Source organism: Pyxicephalus adspersus, unplaced genomic scaffold, assembly GCF_032062135.1.
Source record: "Pyxicephalus adspersus unplaced genomic scaffold, UCB_Pads_2.0 Sca150, whole genome shotgun sequence".
NCBI classification, from domain to species: Eukaryota; Metazoa; Chordata; class Amphibia; order Anura; family Pyxicephalidae; genus Pyxicephalus; species Pyxicephalus adspersus.
The window spans coordinates 946-21,475 of NW_027317157.1; the positions used below are offsets into that span (position 1 = coordinate 946).

The 20,530-nt window shown below is 37.9% G+C and overlaps 2 protein-coding genes across 2 annotated transcripts; both read left to right on the forward strand.

The window, feature by feature from the left end:
• Window positions 1-316: 316 nt before the first annotated feature.
• Window positions 317-12,552, forward strand: LOC140344902 (RAS protein activator like-3-like; the record flags this gene model as incomplete). Its single annotated transcript, XM_072432092.1, is given in 9 exon segments — window positions 317-390; window positions 2,653-2,773; window positions 3,945-4,043; window positions 4,128-4,652; window positions 4,772-4,916; window positions 5,326-5,470; window positions 7,455-7,691; window positions 11,158-11,359; window positions 12,119-12,552. Coding segments are annotated over 9 exon segments (1,644 nt in total), but the record flags the coding sequence as incomplete, so codon positions are not given.
• LOC140344903 (RAS protein activator like-3-like) lies at window positions 12,346-20,302 on the forward strand. The gene is made up of 8 exons (XM_072432093.1): window positions 12,346-12,384; window positions 12,897-12,970; window positions 15,234-15,354; window positions 16,526-16,624; window positions 16,709-17,233; window positions 17,353-17,497; window positions 17,907-18,051; window positions 20,036-20,302. Exons 1-8 carry the CDS (start codon window positions 12,346-12,348, stop codon window positions 20,274-20,276), a joined length of 1,389 nt encoding a protein of 462 aa, XP_072288194.1. The 3' UTR covers window positions 20,277-20,302.
• The last annotated feature ends 228 nt before the right edge of the window (window positions 20,303-20,530 follow it).

Genomic DNA, 20,530 nt, shown 5'->3' on the forward strand with positions numbered 1-20,530 from the left:
GCTAATGTACTGGGAGCTGTGAAAATAATATTTATAGCAGTGGTTCCCTGAAGATTATTTGTGCATAAAGAGATTTATAACCTATAGTGGCACGTAAACAGTATACTGAAAATATAGGCAACCTTAGGCTAGACTGTGGAATATGGTACACCAAATATCAGCTGCAAGAACAATAAAAATACTGAATCAGAAAATTTTGGATGAATACTGTATAACAAGAATCTGGTGTTATTTAATACCCAGCAGCAGTCAGTTCTTTTACACTAAGTCTTGTGATTTTTGAGTTGTAATTGATTGTTTTACTCTATTTTGCTAGGGGTTGATTTTAAAAAGAAAAAAGAAGCAAAACAAGAAAAAGACAAGTTCTTCACCACTTTCACCAGACGAGAGGTAATCAGTAACACTAAACATAGGGCCTTATTAGTGAAAAAGAATTGATCTTATTATTCATCTAATTAATGAATTGCTGATATCCCAGGTAATATTATCATTATTGCCATTTCCTGACTCTGAACTACAAATCCCTGACTTGAAGTACATTGTAATAGAGGTGCATCATCTGAGTTATAAATCAGCTTTTTGTATATATTCCTCATAGAGGTTCATACATTATAATTTATTAAAGCTCTCCAAGGTTGGAGAGGATACACTTTCAGCAGTGAAGCTGCCTGATCCAGCAAACCTGGAATGGATTTGGTCTGGTATTGAAAATATTTGCTAACAAATAGCAAAGGACTTTTAAGAAATCCATTCCAGGATTGCTGGATCATAAAGCTTCTCTGCTGAAAGTGTATCCTCACCAGGCTTGGTGATCAGACAAATTGTTGCTGTCTTTATTAATATTATTATTATTATTATTTAGTATTTATATAGCGCCATCATATTACGCAGCACTGTACAAAGTCCATAAGTGTGTAACAATGAAGTTAATCACTAAGGAATTTAGGGTGTTCACTTAGCACACTGCAAGGGAAAATTCAGTGGTGAATGTGGGGAATATTGGTTTACCAAGAGCCTAATCACATGCCAAAAAGTGTAAAATAACAGAACTTTTCCTTGCACATAATATGAAGGACATACCCCAGTCTGTCAAAAAATACTTAATATGTTTTGACATAATGATATAATGAGTTATGAATTACATAATTAATTAAGTCATTCTGGCCTGAACAATCAATATGCCGAAGACCGAAACCCAGAAGAAGACCAGTTGAAGATGGCAGAGCTGGCACAGGGAGAGGTAAGTTTACTTAAAAAATTGTGAAAGGGTAGGTAACTTTATTTGATTCCCGAAGAAACATTATCTGTTCATTCTGTGATAAACAACCTGCCTGCTCACATTTTTTTATTTGTAATGTTTATTTCCACTTAATAATGAAAACTTTAAGGCTGCTGAATTTTGGTTGATAATCAAATGAACAATAAGATCAACAGTGTCGTTACAATTAGTGGTATTGACAGGATGAACAATGGCAGCAATTATAAGTGAGTAATAAAGAAATTTGGTATCAACGTATATGCAGGATGGATATTGGGGCATGTTGGTGAATATAAAGTGTGAAGCAAAGTGTATGAAAGTAGAAGAAAGAAGGGTGAAATATTTGAGGGTTAAGGAAGCATGGAGCTTGGTAGGATCTCATTCAGAGAATAAAATGATTTCTAGGGGAGAAAAGAACAGGAGATTTGTTTATCATGAGGCCATGTAGTGTTTTATTCTACCTAAAGATCCACTTTAATGCATCTGTGCATTTTTTATATTTAGACTTTTCTCATAAACAGGGCACACAAACATTGACCCTCTTTTACGGAGTTTACTTTGCAAAGTGAATTTCTGTTTCAATAAGTTTTTATTGGTTTTTCAGCAAAGTGAATTGCGACGAGGTAAAGCTTTATCAAAATTTACCTTGATGGAAATGGTACAAGCCTCCCTTAAAAATACTCTTTACAGAATCATGCTGGAGGCAAAACAGGGAAAGGACGCACACCACACTAAATTCCTAAAAAAATGGTACAGCTTTATCTCCTATGCTCTGACAGACCCAGAATTGAAGGATATCCTTGAAAGTTTCCATTTTAGGGCAACACTGTGCCCCAAGACCTCAACAACCAATACGAAGTTGGGTAATAATTCCTAAAACTCCACCCCCACCCCACTCTACCAGGACCAGTTGTAATAGGTATGGTAATGGTAGATATCAGTTTACTTATTTCTTCCTTATCTGTTTCAGTGTACCGATGTTTCCTGTTTTCTTTTTTATTCTTTGGTGTTACTGGTCTATATGATTACTTCTGCTATGCGCTATACATTACACAGACTCTTGCGGCCAACCACCTGCTATCTTGTTATCCCCCTTGGTTTTTATATTCTGTACTGTTATCAGAAAACTGACCAATACCTAATAAAACATTTTAAAAAATTAATTTTGCAAAGAATACCCAATCACTTGCAAGGAATTGCTCACCAAAGAAAAAATGTATTTGAAAGGTAAACATGCTGTACTTAAATCAACCATTAATGTCCCCTTTGAGGCACAATAAACAGCAGCCAAAGTGAAGTTAGCCTTGTCAATCACAAAAACGTGTAGTTTGGAAAGAAAAATGTGGAGACAACAATAATAATACCAATAATAATAACTCTTTTGTTTATTGCAGGAGTTTTCATGGGTCCCATGAGTCACTTGGTTTTGTGGAAATTCTTGATCTGAATAATGAGAAAGATGTAACTATAAGGGCTCTACACAGCAGCATTTTCGGGGAGCAGTTCTGCTTTGAGGTGACTATAACAAGAATACATTTTAGTTCTATTTTTCTTTTGTATTGGAAAACAATGTTAGAAATAGTGATTGTGACTACCAACTGATAAACAGTTCTGCTTATACTTTTGCCTTCTTTGATTCTTCATCCCCCCATCAACATACTAATGAGATTTGTAATAACATTTTTCAAATTTGAATACATATACCTAAAAAAAGTAATTGACTTTCAGTGAGTCATTCCTAATTTTATAATTTTAAAAGATAAATGAAGGCTAATAACAGCTTGGTCACTATAAATTGCTTCATAGACCTTACACTATGGCTTAAATTATCAAAATGTGTAAAACAAATATATTATCTGTTGCTAATAAAAACTAGGTTCATTCCTTTATTTTTCAACCTATTGTAAGGCCCTGGTCAGCACCAGTATTCCCCAGACACCGGTCCCCCAATCTACGCTGCAGTGTTTGCCTTTAGTAAGCCCCCGCTCAGCCTGGGGAGACTGGTTGCATCTCCCAGCACTTGGTTGGCCCCAGGACTTAGTGTGCAAAGGATGGTGTCTGGAGCAGCCCAGGAGCTGCAGAGGTACAGATAGAAGTAGCAAGATTCCAATAGACAAGTCCAGAATTCAGAGCCAGAGATCCCAACAGAGAATCTCTCCACCAGACGAAGTACACAAGCAAAACACAAACAGAGTCGGGGTCACAGGCAATAGGTCTGTCCAGGCAGCATGAACTCACAGGGACAGAAACAGGCAAAGTCAGTAATAGTAAATCAACTCGCCAACACAGATTAGTCCAGCTCAATGTTACAACAGGCACTGGTGACTGGGAGCAGAGAGGCTATAAAGTCCCAGCAGCCAATGGCAGTGCAGGATAGAGTCAGGAGCTGATCAGCCTCTAGGATCCCCTTCAGCTGTGTGCAGCCTAACAGTGCATGCTGGGGATGCCATAAAAAATGTAGGGCGCCGGGGGGTAACGGTACGGTGGGGGAGGCGAATTTGGAGAATTGGTTTGCTGCTGCAAGTGACATTGCTGGGCAAAATAGGCTGTGTGGGATACTTCAGTGGCACACGGAACCACCAACCCAATAAGCGTTTCCTAATCTAATTGTAAAAAAACACAAATTAATTTAAATAAGCCACCTTAAAAATAAAGACAATGACTAACAATCCTGCATGTCCAATAGGTCATCACCTCCAAATGCAGCCGTTGTTTTGGGTGTTCCTCTATTCTGGAGCGAGACCGGTGGATTGAAAACCTCCGCAGATTTGTGCAACCAGATAAGGTGAGCAATTTTTTCAGTATTTATTCAACTATTCCTGGAATTGAGTTTATGAACATATTGATATTTTTTTTATCCTTTTACCAGGATAATTTTGAGCGTGAGGAATCGTCTCTCAGTCTGTGGATCCATGAAGCCAAAGGTCTTCCCAATTCAGGTCCTGGCTCTCGTGCCTCTTACTTCTGCGAAGTCCATCTTGATGGTTCTCTTTATGGCCGAACCTCAAGCAAAACACCTGAGTCTGGAGCAGCATTTTGGGGGGAAAGCTTTAACTTAAAGGATTTACCATCCTTTTTAGGCCACGTTACCCTCCATCTTCTCCGTGAGGGGAAAGAAGCCACTGGTGTGGGGACTGTAACACTGGCTTTGGAAGGAATGAGGGAAGGGGGCGAAAGATGGGTGCCTCTTGGTGGAGAGGTGACACTCAGACTACGTGGCAGATACAGGAAACTCTGTGTTCTTCCTTTGGTTCAGTACAAGGAGTTTGCGGAGTATCTCACCTGGAAGTACCTTAAGCTGAGCAGAGCAATGGAGCCCATTTTGAGTGCACGGGAGAAAGAAGAACTTGGGAGATCACTGATCTATGTCCTGCAGAGCACCGGTCAAGCCAAGGTAGAAGCTAATTTTTTTTTATTTCAAAAAGAAAATTTTTTACTATCCATTTCCATAGGTAACATGGACATTTATACAGCTCATCTAAGTCACTTACAATCTTCTTCACTGTTTTGCAGGAATTCCTGGTGGACCTCGGTACAGCTGAGATCACACGTTATGATTTCCAAGACTCATTAATATTCCGTGAAAACACTATTGTCACCAAGGCCATTGAAGAGTATATGAAAATGGTGGGACAGACGTACCTCCAGGAGACCCTTGGTGTGGAAATTAAAAGCTCTTACTAGTTACACTTTAAAATAAGCAAGTCTCACCTAAATGGACAATAGAGCTTTGTTTGGTAGTAGTTAGGGCTACAATGATGTGCTAGGAAGGAGCTAAGCTTAAAAGTATTATATAGGGTGACAAATTAAACGTTCACCAAGTATATCCAAAAAAATACTTGCAGCCTCTTAACCCCTAACTGATTTAAAGGAAGCAAGCTCAAATTTGCTTTAATGGTAAAGCAAGTTATTTCCAGATCTCCAAAAGTAAACAGCTCAGCCCTTTGGATCAACCAACTGGGCTGCAACATCAAAATATTCCTCTACATTTTTCTTGCTTTTTTCTGTCATATCACTCATGAAAGTTATGTCTGATGAATATTGATTGAAATTTATGTTGTCCCCAGGCCCTTTTGTCACTCGCATATATGACTCAACAGACAGTCATGAGGTTGACCCCCAGCGCTGTTCCCTAGAAGAGCTAAATGAGAATAAGGAGCATCTTTGGCAGAGCTGTGAAGAAGTTGTGCAGCGTATCCTAGATTCACAAAGGTAGGTTCCACAATTACATCACTGTAGACATGGACTTCATCCTAAAAAGTGTTAGTATATGCATCTGTGATGACATTAGCTAGAGAACTAGTTTTAAATTTGCCCTTTAAATTGATTGGGAATGACAATTTGTATTTTGTGTGCACTAAGTATCTGGTATTTTCTCTATGTATACTAAATAATGTGCATGTGTAACATTTACAGGTAGGTATTGCTTGTTAAGAAGGATACATTACTTCCCTTATTAATGCCTTCATCTGGTTTTCTTTCTCATGAACTCATTTTTTTACACACAAATTTGCGCCGCTGAATCCTGTGTTTTTCCAGTCGGGTCTATTCGAATTCAAACAGCCATATTCGGGTCGAATATAAGGACAACCCGAATTCGAACACCAACACTGGCAACTACTACCAGGGCTGACATGCTGTCTCAAAAATTATGTCCTATTATAAAGATAATAATTATAATTATTAATTATAAAATTATGTCTTATGTCCTTATTCAAAAACACGTCCTGAACAACCCTTTGGGTGTGCCTACCATTTTCTCTATAGGAGTGTTTCTCAACCTAGGGTTCCTCCAAAGGTTTCTAGGGGTTTTTAAGCAATTTATGCCTCTTATGCCATTTTACTGACACAAATGATCTTTTTGGCTATCTGTAAGGAGGAAATTCTTCCCTATGGCCAGCAGCGTAGGAGGTATTCTTCCCACTGACCAGCACACTAAAGTACTATGTACTGTGGATAAAGTAATTATAGCAGGGTTCCCTGAACACCTGAAAATATTTCAAAATAAGGTCAATAAAATCTCTATAGGGATTAGTTGCTTGGGTTACACAGAAACCAGTAGACAAATCTAAAGGGTGTTGGGAATGCATTGTTTCATAATATACCTCATCTGTAAGAGGGAGGAGATTGTGGGTTAAAAGTAAATCGTAGAGAGCTGGGGAAACCCTGACGACCACATTCTTTATACTCAGAAGAAACAAGGCAGATAGGAACTTTAAAAAATGATGTTATGAAAATCATGAAGGCACGCTAGATGTGTTGTACACTGGTTCTTATATATAGACATTGAGCCCTTATTCCTATTTTAACATTTTCCTGGTAACTTTTCTGTCCTCGGCTAACCTTTCTGTCCTCAGGCTTTTCTCCACCAGCATCCTAAATCTCAGAGTAAACACTAGGTTCTCCTACCTTTTCTACCACCACAGTAAGCAAGTATGTAAGAGGTGCTCTGGTAGTCAGTAAAAGGAAAAAAAGCAAGTGTTGTGGTAGAGACTCTAATGACAATCATATTTGATAACAGAGACCGTTGATCCAGGAAACATCTGATTGCCTCATGGGATCAAGAAGGATTTTTTTCCCTGTTAAACCAAATTGTACCAGGGTTTTTTTTTACCTTCCTCTGGATCAACTATGTCCATAGGATTTTATATCTAGGATATATTTACTTAACTGGTGGTTGAACTTGATGGACATGTCTTTTTTCAACCTGTGATTTTAATATATTATTATGTATCCGAGCATATTAGTATACCATAATTGTTAGTATTTTAACCCAGATGCAAATTTGTTTCAACTGGTTTCAACAGTCATCGTTTTTTAGTTGAATAGGCAGTCAGGAATTTTTCACAGCCTTAGGAAGACTGCACTAAAGTAACAAGTTTTTTTATAATGCTAGCCTGGATGATCAGAAGTTGTGAGAACAAGAAATCTTCACTACTAAGACAGCTAAACAAATTGTCCTTATTGCACACCAGGTGACAATGAAATGCAGCAATGATTTTAAGGACTCTTCATGCACAGGTACATTTGATGTCTCCAGTAGTATGTGAGAGGAACATTTGAGTTCTATACTTTCCTATTTTATACACAACTGGACATCCATAATAATGTGTAGGGTGAAATCCCATTCTCCCACTGCACCTGGTATGTAAACATTTAGCAAAACTTCTGAATTCTTTTTTTTCCCCAATGACAGATCTTTTCCTCCAGAGCTCCTGGTTGTGTTCTCAATGTGGCAGGAGAAAGTAGCTTCATGGAACAGACCAGAGTTGGGTTCTCAGATGGTCAGCGCTTGCCTGTTCTTGCGGTTGCTGTGTCCTGCTATCCTCTCCCCGGGGTTGTTCCACCTCTCTCCTGAACATCCTAAACCTCTTGCTGCGCGTGCTTTGACCCTGGTTGCTAAAGTCTTGCAAAATCTTGCCAACTTTACAAGGTGAGAATCCACAGTTGTATATTCATGTTCATGTATTCATGATCTAACAAACTAATGGACAATTTTTATCAGCAAAACTGAGCCTAAAGTGTACATAAACCCAAAAACTATTTTTTAACATCATGTATCACTTTTTACTTTTTAAATAAAAGGAAAAAAATTAAAAGTTTGCTATAATCACTGATTATAGCAAACTTTTAATTTTTTTCCTTTTATTTAAATGTATTTTTGACGGATGCCCTCTCAGCCCACAGCCATAGACTTTCTAGTGCGCTCAGCAACAGTCCACACACCAGCAGGCTGAGAAGGGCTGTCACGGGGTTAACCACTCTGCTACCCCTTGCTCAACACACCATTACAGGTGGACTTGACACCATGTGCTTAGAGGGAAGCACACACCGTTACCCTTGACAACCACAGTTATGATTCTGCTTCTATAATCCTGTCTGTGTCACCCTCTGCCACTCCAGACTGGGATGTCTCAGCAATCACAATGATTATAGTAGCTTTTCGGGGTAGCAAGTTACATTAAGTCTACTTAGAGCATTCAGAGATTCATGTTACACTTTTTTAGTGTTTAATAAGATAATAATAAGAAGAAAAACATACAAAAACAGTGCAAAAACAAATACAGAAAAATAAAGAACAATAATAGAACAATAGCAGAACTATAGCAACAGTATAAAATAAAAGAGACAGCTGTGATATAATACTTAGGTAGAGTTGGTTTGCCTTGGTCCAGGTTACTGTGTAAAGTCCAAGTTATTAGTCAGAGTCACTGGGCTCCCTGCAGTGCTCAATGTGTCAGTGCCGTTGTCCTTAGCAACAATATGGTATCAGTGAGAGTTCCTTCAGCTAGGCTTACATGGCTTTTTCTATGCCAACCACAGAGGTTGGGACTAATACAACGATTCAATGACAACACGGTGGGGGCTCTCTGAAGTATGATGCTCTGTGGACACTTCCAAAATGCCCTTGTTCTATCCATTATTAATAATTTCATAAGTACAAGTTCTATGAAATGTCAACTCCCAGAATATTATTCACCACAAAATACAGAGTTCACAGAGACCACACTAGGCATGTCTGGGACTTATGGTTCACCAGAACAGACTAAATATGGTTCCCAGGCTTTCCTGAGGCCTAGGAGAATAGTTATGGGTCTCACAATACTCACCATAACGATCAAACTACAAATCAGCCAACTACTTTATACAGAATGGTATATTGGAAATATAAAGATTATTATAAATGGGTTTCAGAAAACATCTGAGAGTTCAATCAGGGGCCACTCTACTTGCCTTATCTGATTTTTTTGACATGGTGACACAAAAATCCAACTTTTACAATGGATTTTGTAAACTAGAGAGTCTGGAAGGATGCTGGTTGTCAAACATCTGTTTTAAAAGACATTTTAAAAGAAGACAATTTTATATTTAAAGGGGAGATCAGGAATTATTGTTATCCCCAATATCCCAGTATTATCAGTATTATTAGTAGAGATCATTCCAGTAACATAATTTCCCATTTTTAGAACAACAAAGCTAACCCACTGCCTTGCAATTTTCAATAGCGTTTTCAGTCCACTAAAGTTACTTTAGTTGGTCACTGGGCTAGCTATCCGATCTGGTCTGTCTGCTGATTTATGGGAATTTGAATACGTATCTTTCTAAAATTTGTATGCTTAGAATTTACATTATCCCTAACTTTAAATGAACTTGATCCTGTAATGAAACCTAATTTGCTAATGTTTGAATTAATATTTTGTTTTAATAATATTAAATATATCTCTACATTTGTATTCCTGTTTTTTTACATTTTGTGTGAGGTCTTTATTACAAATGTTATAGGGGTTTACACTTTAAAACTGAACTATATTTACTGTTTTAATATATTTATTTTAGCAATGTGATACCAAGTAATTTTCTATTAAACTAAGTTCTAGAACCCCAATGGGCGGCAGTAAAGACTTAGTAGAACGTTAAATAATAAGACAGAGACATTGGGTCTGATTTATTAAAGCTCTCCAAGGCTGGAGAAGATACACTTTCATCAGTGAAGCTGGGTGATCCAGCAAACCTGGAAACCTGGAGAGCTTTATTAAATAAGGCCTATTGTGTTATAGGGGTGGGCTAAAGCTGAACTGAAAAAGAAGCTAGGACCACATGTACAGCTTGGCCATAGGATCTACTAAGTGCCACAGGAATTAATTTGGAGACAAAGTCAGGCTCACTTTATGCAAGCTTGTATTGTTGTGGTATAGAGGTGACACCATAGGATATCTGTATATATTATGCATTCTTTTATTATTAATATTATTATTATTATTATTATTATTAATAAACTGTATTTAAAGTATAAAGCGCCAACATATGCAGTGCTATACAATAATTTAGGGTTGGAAATGACAGATACAAACAATGACACGGGAGGCTGTCAAAAACAACTTACAGTGAAATAGGCGGGACACAATAGGAGGGGAATATAGATTGATGGGTAAGTAGTGAGGGTTTAAGAGACAGAGGAATAGAGGTGGGCAGGTTTGCAAAATGTGTTTTAGGTTTTTTTATAAACGTGCAGAAAGGAGGAGAAAGCGTTTCAGAGAGGAAGGGCAGCCTCTAGAAAAGACTTTGGAGCCATGCATGGGAAGTGGTTATGATTGAGGAAATCATTAGTAGGTCAATGGAGGAGTGTATTTGTGTGTCAGGTCAGAAATGTAGGTTGGATAAGAGCCATGAATGGATTTAAATGCAAAGCACAGGAATTTAATTTTTTTATTCCAAGGTAAAATGGAAGCCAATGTAGAATTTGCTAAGAGAGGCAGCAGAGGAGGAGTGTGGGAAGGATTGATGAGTCTGGCTGCAGCATTTATAATAGATTGTAGAGGAGAGAGTTGGGTTAGTGGAATACCAGAGAGGAGGAGGTTACAGTAGTCCAGACAAGAGATGATAAGAATGTGTACAAGGAGTTTGGTGGTCTCTGGGGACAGGTAGGGTCGTATTTTAGAAATGTTGTGCAGATGAAAGTGGCAGGACATGGAAATGTTCTGAATGTGGGGTTGACGGAGAGGGTGAAATAGGAGGTGACAACTTGCATGAGGTGGAATAACTGTGTGATTAACAGTTACAAGTTACAAGTTTTCGGAGGAGATTTTGAAAATGAAGGAAGGACGATGATGAGTTTATTTTTAACCTGTGTAGCCATTCATGATGAAATGGCCAACAGGCAGCATTAAACTATATCCAGGACTGAGGAAGACATGTCAGGGGTGGACAGATAGATTTGTGTATCATCTGCATACAGATGGATTTTTCAATATGTTGAAAAGGAAACATATAAAAATGTGTTCACCTGTGGATGTCCTCAAACTCTGGGGCCTTGTCCGTGCACAGCGCTGCCACCTCACCATGGTTTAGGTATTGGAATATGGGGAAGGTTGACTATTCTTACATATAATAATCTACAGATTTGGAGAAAAAGAAGACTACATGCTATTTATGAATGGCTTCTTGGAGCAATACTGGGATGGGATGTCGCTTTTTCTACAGACAGTCACAGATCTGGACAGTGAGGTGGCCCCGGCCGGATATGAAGGCAGTATTGATCTGGCTTATGAACTTGCTACACTTCACTTCTTACTGTGTGGGATCTTCAAAGGAGTCCATCAGGTATGGATTCAATTGTGTTAATTACAATTGCTACTTCAAACATCATACCCTTAGTGAAAATGCACGTCATGCTGCTTTCCTTTTCCAGTACTCTTTGCTTGCCACAACCCTCAATTCAGAGAATTATGAAATGAATTTGATAATATGGTCAAACATTAGTTAACTGTACAGTAATATTTAGAAGCACTGCTCAACTTCTATAAATTAAAAAAGAAAAAAAACAGAGCATGTTATTGCAATGGGTGTTCTTACTAGAAAAAAACTTTTGCAAAGATGCAAATGTTTACTTAACTTGGTGAATATAGTGAGTAAAAATTAATTTTGCAAATACCCAGTAATGTGCAAAGAATATCCTTTCATAGATAATAGAGATCAGCACAACTTCAACTTATTCACGAAATTTCTTTTGAGTAGAGTTCAATCAACCACAATTTACATCTGATTGAAAACCTATTTCTAGGACATATTTTGGAAAGTCATAAAAGTCATAGTAAGTATTCACGTGACTGTGAGACTCTTTCTTCTGGCATGGAACACACATACTGTACTATAGATCTTCCCCAGCATTTACAAGGGTCATCTGTCTCTAATTGGTCACATGTTGTTCAAATTATATCTACAGCTAAAATGGGGAATGGATATTGGCGTATGTCCAAATGGAAAGATTACATTCTGACCGAAACATTACTGTCTGAATTATAAGAATGAATATTAATATTTTATGAATATATGAAGGCATATTTTTATTCTGGTTTTCAGCAAACCAAAGATCAAATGGAGCCATTAGCCACAATCCTCAAAGCCTTAGCTGAAGGTCTTCCTGTCCCAGAATGCATTACTCAGGATCAGAGGTAACATGGTAGCATAAGCTGTTTTTGGTAAAAATAAAAGTTATTTTGTTACATGATCGTAATATTTGGCAATGTTATAATTTCAGTCAATTTTAATAAATTAATGAATGTTAATACTGTCTGTAACAGCAGTATATGCATAGCTGGCAGTGGCCTAAGCATTCAAGTATTCAAGTAAATCTAAAGCTAATTTTTAACATTTGACAGTTAAAGCTTTTAAATCTTTATACCAGTGTTTCTCAGCCAGGGTTCTGTGAAACTCTAGGATTTCTTCGGAGGTTGTTAGTGTTACCTTGAGCAATGAGCAATTTGTGACTCTCACTTTAGTTTAACTGACACCAATGTTTTATATAGGGGTCTATTTATAAAACATATGCATAACTATTCATCCCATGAAACTGCATAAACATTCATTCTGGATGAACTACACAGAAATCTTTCATTAGTTTTGGGGATTTTTCATGCAATATATAAAGCTGTGGTTGTATAAATTGATCAAAATCAATCTATAGGTGTTACCTATTCTAAGTAAATGTTTTAGTCTGCATCCTATGAGGATCAGTTGTAGCACACAATACTGTATAACAAGAATCTGGTGTTATTTAATACCCAGCAGCAGTCAGTTCTTTTACACTAAGTCTTGTGATTTTTGAGTTGTAATTGATTGTTTTACTCTATTTTGCTAGGGGTTGATTTTAAAAAGAAAAAAGAAGCAAAACAAGAAAAAGACAAGTTCTTCACCACTTTCACCAGATGAGAGGTAATCAGTAACACTAAACATAGGGCCTTATTAGTGAAAAAGAATTGATCTTATTATTCATCTAATTAATGAATTGCTGATATCCCAGGTAATATTATCATTATTGCCATTTCCTGACTCTGAACTACAAATCCCTGACTTGAAGTACATTGTAATAGAGGTGCATCAACTGAGTTATAAATCAGCTTTTTGTATATATTCCTCATAGAGGTTCATACATTATAATTTATTAAAGCTCTCCAAGGTTGGAGAGGATACACTTTCAGCAGTGAAGCTGCCTGATCCAGCAAACCTGGAATGGATTTGGTCTGGTATTGAAAATATTTGCTAACAAATAGCAAAGGACTTTTAAGAAATCCATTCCAGGATTGCTGGATCATAAAGCTTCTCTGCTGAAAGTGTATCCTCACCAGGCTTGGTGATCAGACAAATTGTTGCTGTCTTTATTAATATTATTATTATTATTATTTAGTATTTATATAGCGCCATCATATTACGCAGCACTGTACAAAGTCCATAAGTGTGTAACAATGAAGTTAATCACTAAGGAATTTAGGGTGTTCACTTAGCACACTGCAAGGGAAAATTCAGTGGTGAATGTGGGGAATATTGGTTTACCAAGAGCCTAATCACATGCCAAAAAGTGTAAAATAACAGAACTTTTCCTTGCACATAATATGAAGGACATACCCCAGTCTGTCAAAAAATACTTAATATGTTTTGACATAATGATATAATGAGTTATGAATTACATAATTAATTAAGTCATTCTGGCCTGAACAATCAATATGCCGAAGACCGAAACCCAGAAGAAGACCAGTTGAAGATGGCAGAGCTGGCACAGGGAGAGGTAAGTTTACTTAAAAAATTGTGAAAGGGTAGGTAACTTTATTTGATTCCCGAAGAAACATTATCTGTTCATTCTGTGATAAACAACCTGCCTGCTCACATTTTTTTATTTGTAATGTTTATTTCCACTTAATAATGAAAACTTTAAGGCTGCTGAATTTTGGTTGATAATCAAATGAACAATAAGATCAACAGTGTCGTTACAATTAGTGGTATTGACAGGATGAACAATGGCAGCAATTATAAGTGAGTAATAAAGAAAATTTGGTATCAACGTTTATGCAGGATGGATATTGGGGCATGTTGGTGAATATAAAGTGTGAAGCAAAGTGTATGAAAGTAGAAGAAAGAAGGGTGAAATATTTGAGGGTTAAGGAAGCATGGAGCTTGGTAGGATCTCATTCAGAGAATAAAATGATTTCTAGGGGAGAAAAGAACAGGAGATTTGTTTATCATGAGGCCATGTAGTGTTTTATTCTACCTAAAGATCCACTTTAATGCATCTGTGCATTTTTTATATTTAGACTTTTCTCATAAACAGGGCACACAAACATTGACCCTCTTTTACGGAGTTTACTTTGCAAAGTGAATTTCTGTTTCAATAAGTTTTTATTGGTTTTTCAGCAAAGTGAATTGCGACGAGGTAAAGCTTTATCAAAATTTACCTTGATGGAAATGGTACAAGCCTCCCTTAAAAATACTCTTTACAGAATCATGCTGGAGGCAAAACAGGGAAAGGACGCACACCACACTAAATTCCTAAAAAAATGGTACAGCTTTATCTCCTATGCTCTGACAGACCCAGAATTGAAGGATATCCTTGAAAGTTTCCATTTTAGGGCAACACTGTGCCCCAAGACCTCAACAACCAATACGAAGTTGGGTAATAATTCCTAAAACTCCACCCCCACCCCACTCTACCAGGACCAGTTGTAATAGGTATGGTAATGGTAGATATCAGTTTACTTATTTCTTCCTTATCTGTTTCAGTGTACCGATGTTTCCTGTTTTCTTTTTTATTCTTTGGTGTTACTGGTCTATATGATTACTTCTGCTATGCGCTATACATTACACAGACTCTTGCGGCCAACCACCTGCTATCTTGTTATCCCCCTTGGTTTTTATATTCTGTACTGTTATCAGAAAACTGACCAATACCTAATAAAACATTTTAAAAAATTAATTTTGCAAAGAATACCCAATCACTTGCAAGGAATTGCTCACCAAAGAAAAAATGTATTTGAAAGGTAAACATGCTGTACTTAAATCAACCATTAATGTCCCCTTTGAGGCACAATAAACAGCAGCCAAAGTGAAGTTAGCCTTGTCAATCACAAAAACGTGTAGTTTGGAAAGAAAAATGTGGAGACAACAATAATAATATCAATAATAATAACTCTTTTGTTTATTGCAGGAGTTTTCATGGGTCCCATGAGTCACTTGGTTTTGTGGAAATTCTTGATCTGAATAATGAGAAAGATGTAACTATAAGGGCTCTACACAGCAGCATTTTCGGGGAGCAGTTCTGCTTTGAGGTGACTATAACAAGAATACATTTTAGTTCTATTTTTCTTTTGTATTGGAAAACAATGTTAGAAATAGTGATTGTGACTACCAACTGATAAACAGTTCTGCTTATACTTTTGCCTTCTTTGATTCTTCATCCCCCCATCAACATACTAATGAGATTTGTAATAACATTTTTCAAATTTGAATACATATACCTAAAAAAAGTAATTGACTTTCAGTGAGTCATTCCTAATTTTATAATTTTAAAAGATAAATGAAGGCTAATAACAGCTTGGTCACTATAAATTGCTTCATAGACCTTACACTATGGCTTAAATTATCAAAATGTGTAAAACAAATATATTATCTGTTGCTAATAAAAACTAGGTTCATTCCTTTATTTTTCAACCTATTGTAAGGCCCTGGTCAGCACCAGTATTCCCCAGACACCGGTCCCCCAATCTACGCTGCAGTGTTTGCCTTTAGTAAGCCCCCGCTCAGCCTGGGGAGACTGGTTGCATCTCCCAGCACTTGGTTGGCCCCAGGACTTAGTGTGCAAAGGATGGTGTCTGGAGCAGCCCAGGAGCTGCAGAGGTACAGATAGAAGTAGCAAGATTCCAATAGACAAGTCCAGAATTCAGAGCCAGAGATCCCAACAGAGAATCTCTCCACCAGACGAAGTACACAAGCAAAACACAAACAGAGTCGGGGTCACAGGCAATAGGTCTGTCCAGGCAGCATGAACTCACAGGGGCAGAAACAGGCAAAGTCAGTAATAGTAAATCAACTCGCCAACACAGATTAGTCCAGCTCAATGTTACAACAGGCACTGGTGACTGGGAGCAGAGAGGCTATAAAGTCCCAGCAGCCAATGGCAGTGCAGGATAGAGTCAGGAGCTGATCAGCCTCTAGGATCCCCTTCAGCTGTGTGCAGCCTAACAGTGCATGCTGGGGATGCCATAAAAAATTTGCGGGACGGGCGGGTAACGGTACCGTGGGCAACGCGGATTTGGGGTTTTAATTTGCTGCTGCAAGTGACATTGCTGGGCAAAATAGGCTGTGTGGGATACTTCAGTGGCACACGGAACCACCAACCCAATAAGCGTTTCCTAATCTAATTGTAAAAAAACACAAATTAATTTAAATAAGCCACCTTAAAAATAAAGACAATGACTAACAATCCTGCATGTCCAATAGGTCATCACCTCCAAATGCAGCCGTTGTTTTGGGTGTTCCTCTATTCTGGAGCGAGACCGGTGGATTGAAAACCTCCGCAGATTTGTGCAACCAGATAAGGTGAGCAATTTTTTCAGTATTTATTCAACTATTCCTGGAATTGAGTTTATGAACATATTGATATTTTTTTTATCCTTTTACCAGGATAATTTTGAGCGTGAGGAATCGTCTCTCAGTCTGTGGATCCATGAAGCCAAAGGTCTTCCCAATTCAGGTCCTGGCTCTCGTGCCTCTTACTTCTGCGAAGTCCATCTTGATGGTTCTCTTTATGGCCGAACCTCAAGCAAAACACCTGAGTCTGGAGCAGCATTTTGGGGGGAAAGCTTTAACTTAAAGGATTTACCATCCTTTTTAGGCCACGTTACCCTCCATCTTCTCCGTGAGGGGAAAGAAGCCACTGGTGTGGGGACTGTAACACTGGCTTTGGAAGGAATGAGGGAAGGGGGCGAAAGATGGGTGCCTCTTGGTGGAGAGGTGACACTCAGACTACGTGGCAGATACAGGAAACTCTGTGTTCTTCCTTTGGTTCAGTACAAGGAGTTTGCGGAGTATCTCACCTGGAAGTACCTTAAGCTGAGCAGAGCAATGGAGCCCATTTTGAGTGCACGGGAGAAAGAAGAACTTGGGAGATCACTGATCTATGTCCTGCAGAGCACCGGTCAAGCCAAGGTAGAAGCTAATTTTTTTTTATTTCAAAAAGAAAATTTTTTACTATCCATTTCCATAGGTAACATGGACATTTATACAGCTCATCTAAGTCACTTACAATCTTCTTCACTGTTTTGCAGGAATTCCTGGTGGACCTCGGTACAGCTGAGATCACACGTTATGATTTCCAAGACTCATTAATATTCCGTGAAAACACTATTGTCACCAAGGCCATTGAAGAGTATATGAAAATGGTGGGACAGACGTACCTCCAGGAGACCCTTGGTGTGGAAATTAAAAGCTCTTACTAGTTACACTTTAAAATAAGCAAGTCTCACCTAAATGGACAATAGAGCTTTGTTTGGTAGTAGTTAGGGCTACAATGATGTGCTAGGAAGGAGCTAAGCTTAAAAGTATTATATAGGGTGACAAATTAAACGTTCACCAAGTATATCCAAAAAAATACTTGCAGCCTCTTAACCCCTAACTGATTTAAAGGAAGCAAGCTCAAATTTGCTTTAATGGTAAAGCAAGTTATTTCCAGATCTCCAAAAGTAAACAGCTCAGCCCTTTGGATCAACCAACTGGGCTGCAACATCAAAATATTCCTCTACATTTTTCTTGCTTTTTTCTGTCATATCACTCATGAAAGTTATGTCTGATGAATATTGATTGAAATTTATGTTGTCCCCAGGCCCTTTTGTCACTCGCATATATGACTCAACAGACAGTCATGAGGTTGACCCCCAGCGCTGTTCCCTAGAAGAGCTAAATGAGAATAAGGAGCATCTTTGGCAGAGCTGTGAAGAAGTTGTGCAGCGTATCCTAGATTCACAAAGGTAGGTTCCACAATTACATCACTGTAGACATGGACTTCATCCTAAAAAGTGTTAGTATATGCATCTGTGATGACATTAGCTAGAGAACTAGTTTTAAATTTGCCCTTTAAATTGATTGGGAATGACAATTTGTATTTTGTGTGCACTAAGTATCTGGTATTTTCTCTATGTATACTAAATAATGTGCATGTGTAACATTTACAGGTAGGTATTGCTTGTTAAGAAGGATACATTACTTCCCTTATTAATGCCTTCATCTGGTTTTCTTTCTCATGAACTCATTTTTTTACACACAAATTTGCGCCGCTGAATCCTGTGTTTTTCCAGTCGGGTCTATTCGAATTCAAACAGCCATATTCGGGTCGAATATAAGGACAACCCGAATTCGAACACCAACACTGGCAACTACTACCAGGGCTGACATGCTGTCTCAAAAATTATGTCCTATTATAAAGAGAATAATTATAATTATTAATTATAAAATTATGTCTTATGTCCTTATTCAAAAACACGTCCTGAACAACCCTTTGGGTGTGCCTACCATTTTCTCTATAGGAGTGTTTCTCAACCTAGGGTTCCTCCAAAGGTTTCTAGGGGTTTTTAAGCAATTTATGCCTCTTATGCCATTTTACTGACACAAATGATCTTTTTGGCTATCTGTAAGGAGGAAATTCTTCCCTATGGCCAGCAGCGTAGGAGGTATTCTTCCCACTGACCAGCACACTAAAGTACTATGTACTGTGGATATAGTAATTATAGCAGGGTTCCCTGAACACCTGAAAATATTTCAAAATAAGGTCAATAAAATCTCTATAGGGATTAGTTGCTTGGGTTACACAGAAACCAGTACACAAATCTAAAGGGTATTGGGAATGCATTGTTTCATAATATACCTCATCTGTAAGAGGGAGGAGATTGTGGGTTAAAAGTAAATCGTAGAGAGCTGGGGAAACCCTGACGACCACATTCTTTATACTCAGAAGAAACAAGGCAGATAGGAACTTTAAAAAATGATGTTATGAAAATCATGAAGGCACGCTAGATGTGTTGTACACTGGTTCTTATATATAGACATTGAGCCCTTATTCCTATTTTAACATTTTCCTGGTAACTTTTCTGTCCTCGGCTAACCTTTCTGTCCTCAGGCTTTTCTCCACCAGCATCCTAAATCTCAGAGTAAACACTAGGTTCTCCTACCTTTTCTACCACCACAGTAAGCAAGTATGTAAGAGGTGCTCTGGTAGTCAGTAAAAGGAAAAAAAGCAAGTGTTGTGGTAGAGACTCTAATGACAATCATATTTGATAACAGAGACCGTTGATCCAGGAAACATCTGATTGCCTCATGGGATCAAGAAGGATTTTTTTCCCTGTTAAACCAAATTGTACCAGGGTTTTTTTTTACCTTCCTCTGGATCAACTATGTCCATAGGATTTTATATCTAGGATATATTTACTTAACTGGTGGTTGAACTTGATGGACATGTCTTTTTTCAACCTGTGATTTTAATATATTATTATGTATCCGAGCATATTAGTATACCATAATTGTTAGTATTTTAACCCAGATGCAAATTTGTTTCAACTGGTTTCAACAGTCATCGTTTTTTAGTTGAATAGGCAGTCAGGAATTTTTCACAGCCTTAGGAAGACTGCACTAAAGTAACAAGTTTTTTTATAATGCTAGCCTGGATGATCAGAAGTTGTGAGAACAAGAAATCTTCACTACTAAGACAGCTAAACAAATTGTCCTTATTGCACACCAGGTGACAATGAAATGCAGCAATGATTTTAAGGACTCTTCATGCACAGGTACATTTGATGTCTCCAGTAGTATGTGAGAGGAACATTTGAGTTCTATACTTTCCTATTTTATACACAACTGGACATCCATAATAATGTGTAGGGTGAAATCCCATTGTCCCCCTGCACCTGGTATGTAAACATTTAGCAAAACTTCTGAATTCTTTTTTTTCCCCAATGACAGATCTTTTCCTCCAGAGCTCCTGGTTGTGTTCTCAATGTGGCAGGAGAAAGTAGCTTCATGGAACAGACCAGAGTTGGGTTCTCAGATGGTCAGCGCTTGCCTGTTCTTGCGGTTGCTGTGTCCTGCTATCCTCTCCCCGGGGTTGTTCCACCTCTCTCCTGAACATCCTAAACCTCTTGCTGCGCGTGCTTTGACCCTGGTTGCTAAAGTCTTGCAAAATCTTGCCAACTTTACAAGGTGAGAATCCACAGTTGTATATTCATGTTCATGTATTCATGATCTAACAAACTAATGGACAATTTTTATCAGCAAAACTGAGCCTAAAGTGGACATAAACCCAAAAACTATTTTTTAACATCATGTATCACTTTTTACTTTTTAAATAAAAGGAAAAAAATTAAAAGTTTGCTATAATCACTGATTATAGCAAACTTTTAATTTTTTTCCTTTTATTTAAATGTATTTTTGACGGATGCCCTCTCAGCCCACAGCCAT

What these genes read in the sequence shown, in the direction of transcription:
- LOC140344903 (XM_072432093.1), top strand. Translation starts at nt 12,346, where the DNA reads ATGCATAGCTGGCAGTGGCCTAAGCATTCAAGTATTCAA. An exon ending in GATTTGTGCAACCAGATAAG is followed by an intron (nt 16,625 to 16,708) that starts GTGAGCAATTTT and finishes TCCTTTTACCAG; the next exon opens with GATAATTTTGAGCGTGAGGA. An exon ending in AGAGCACCGGTCAAGCCAAG is followed by an intron (nt 17,234 to 17,352) that starts GTAGAAGCTAAT and finishes ACTGTTTTGCAG; the next exon opens with GAATTCCTGGTGGACCTCGG.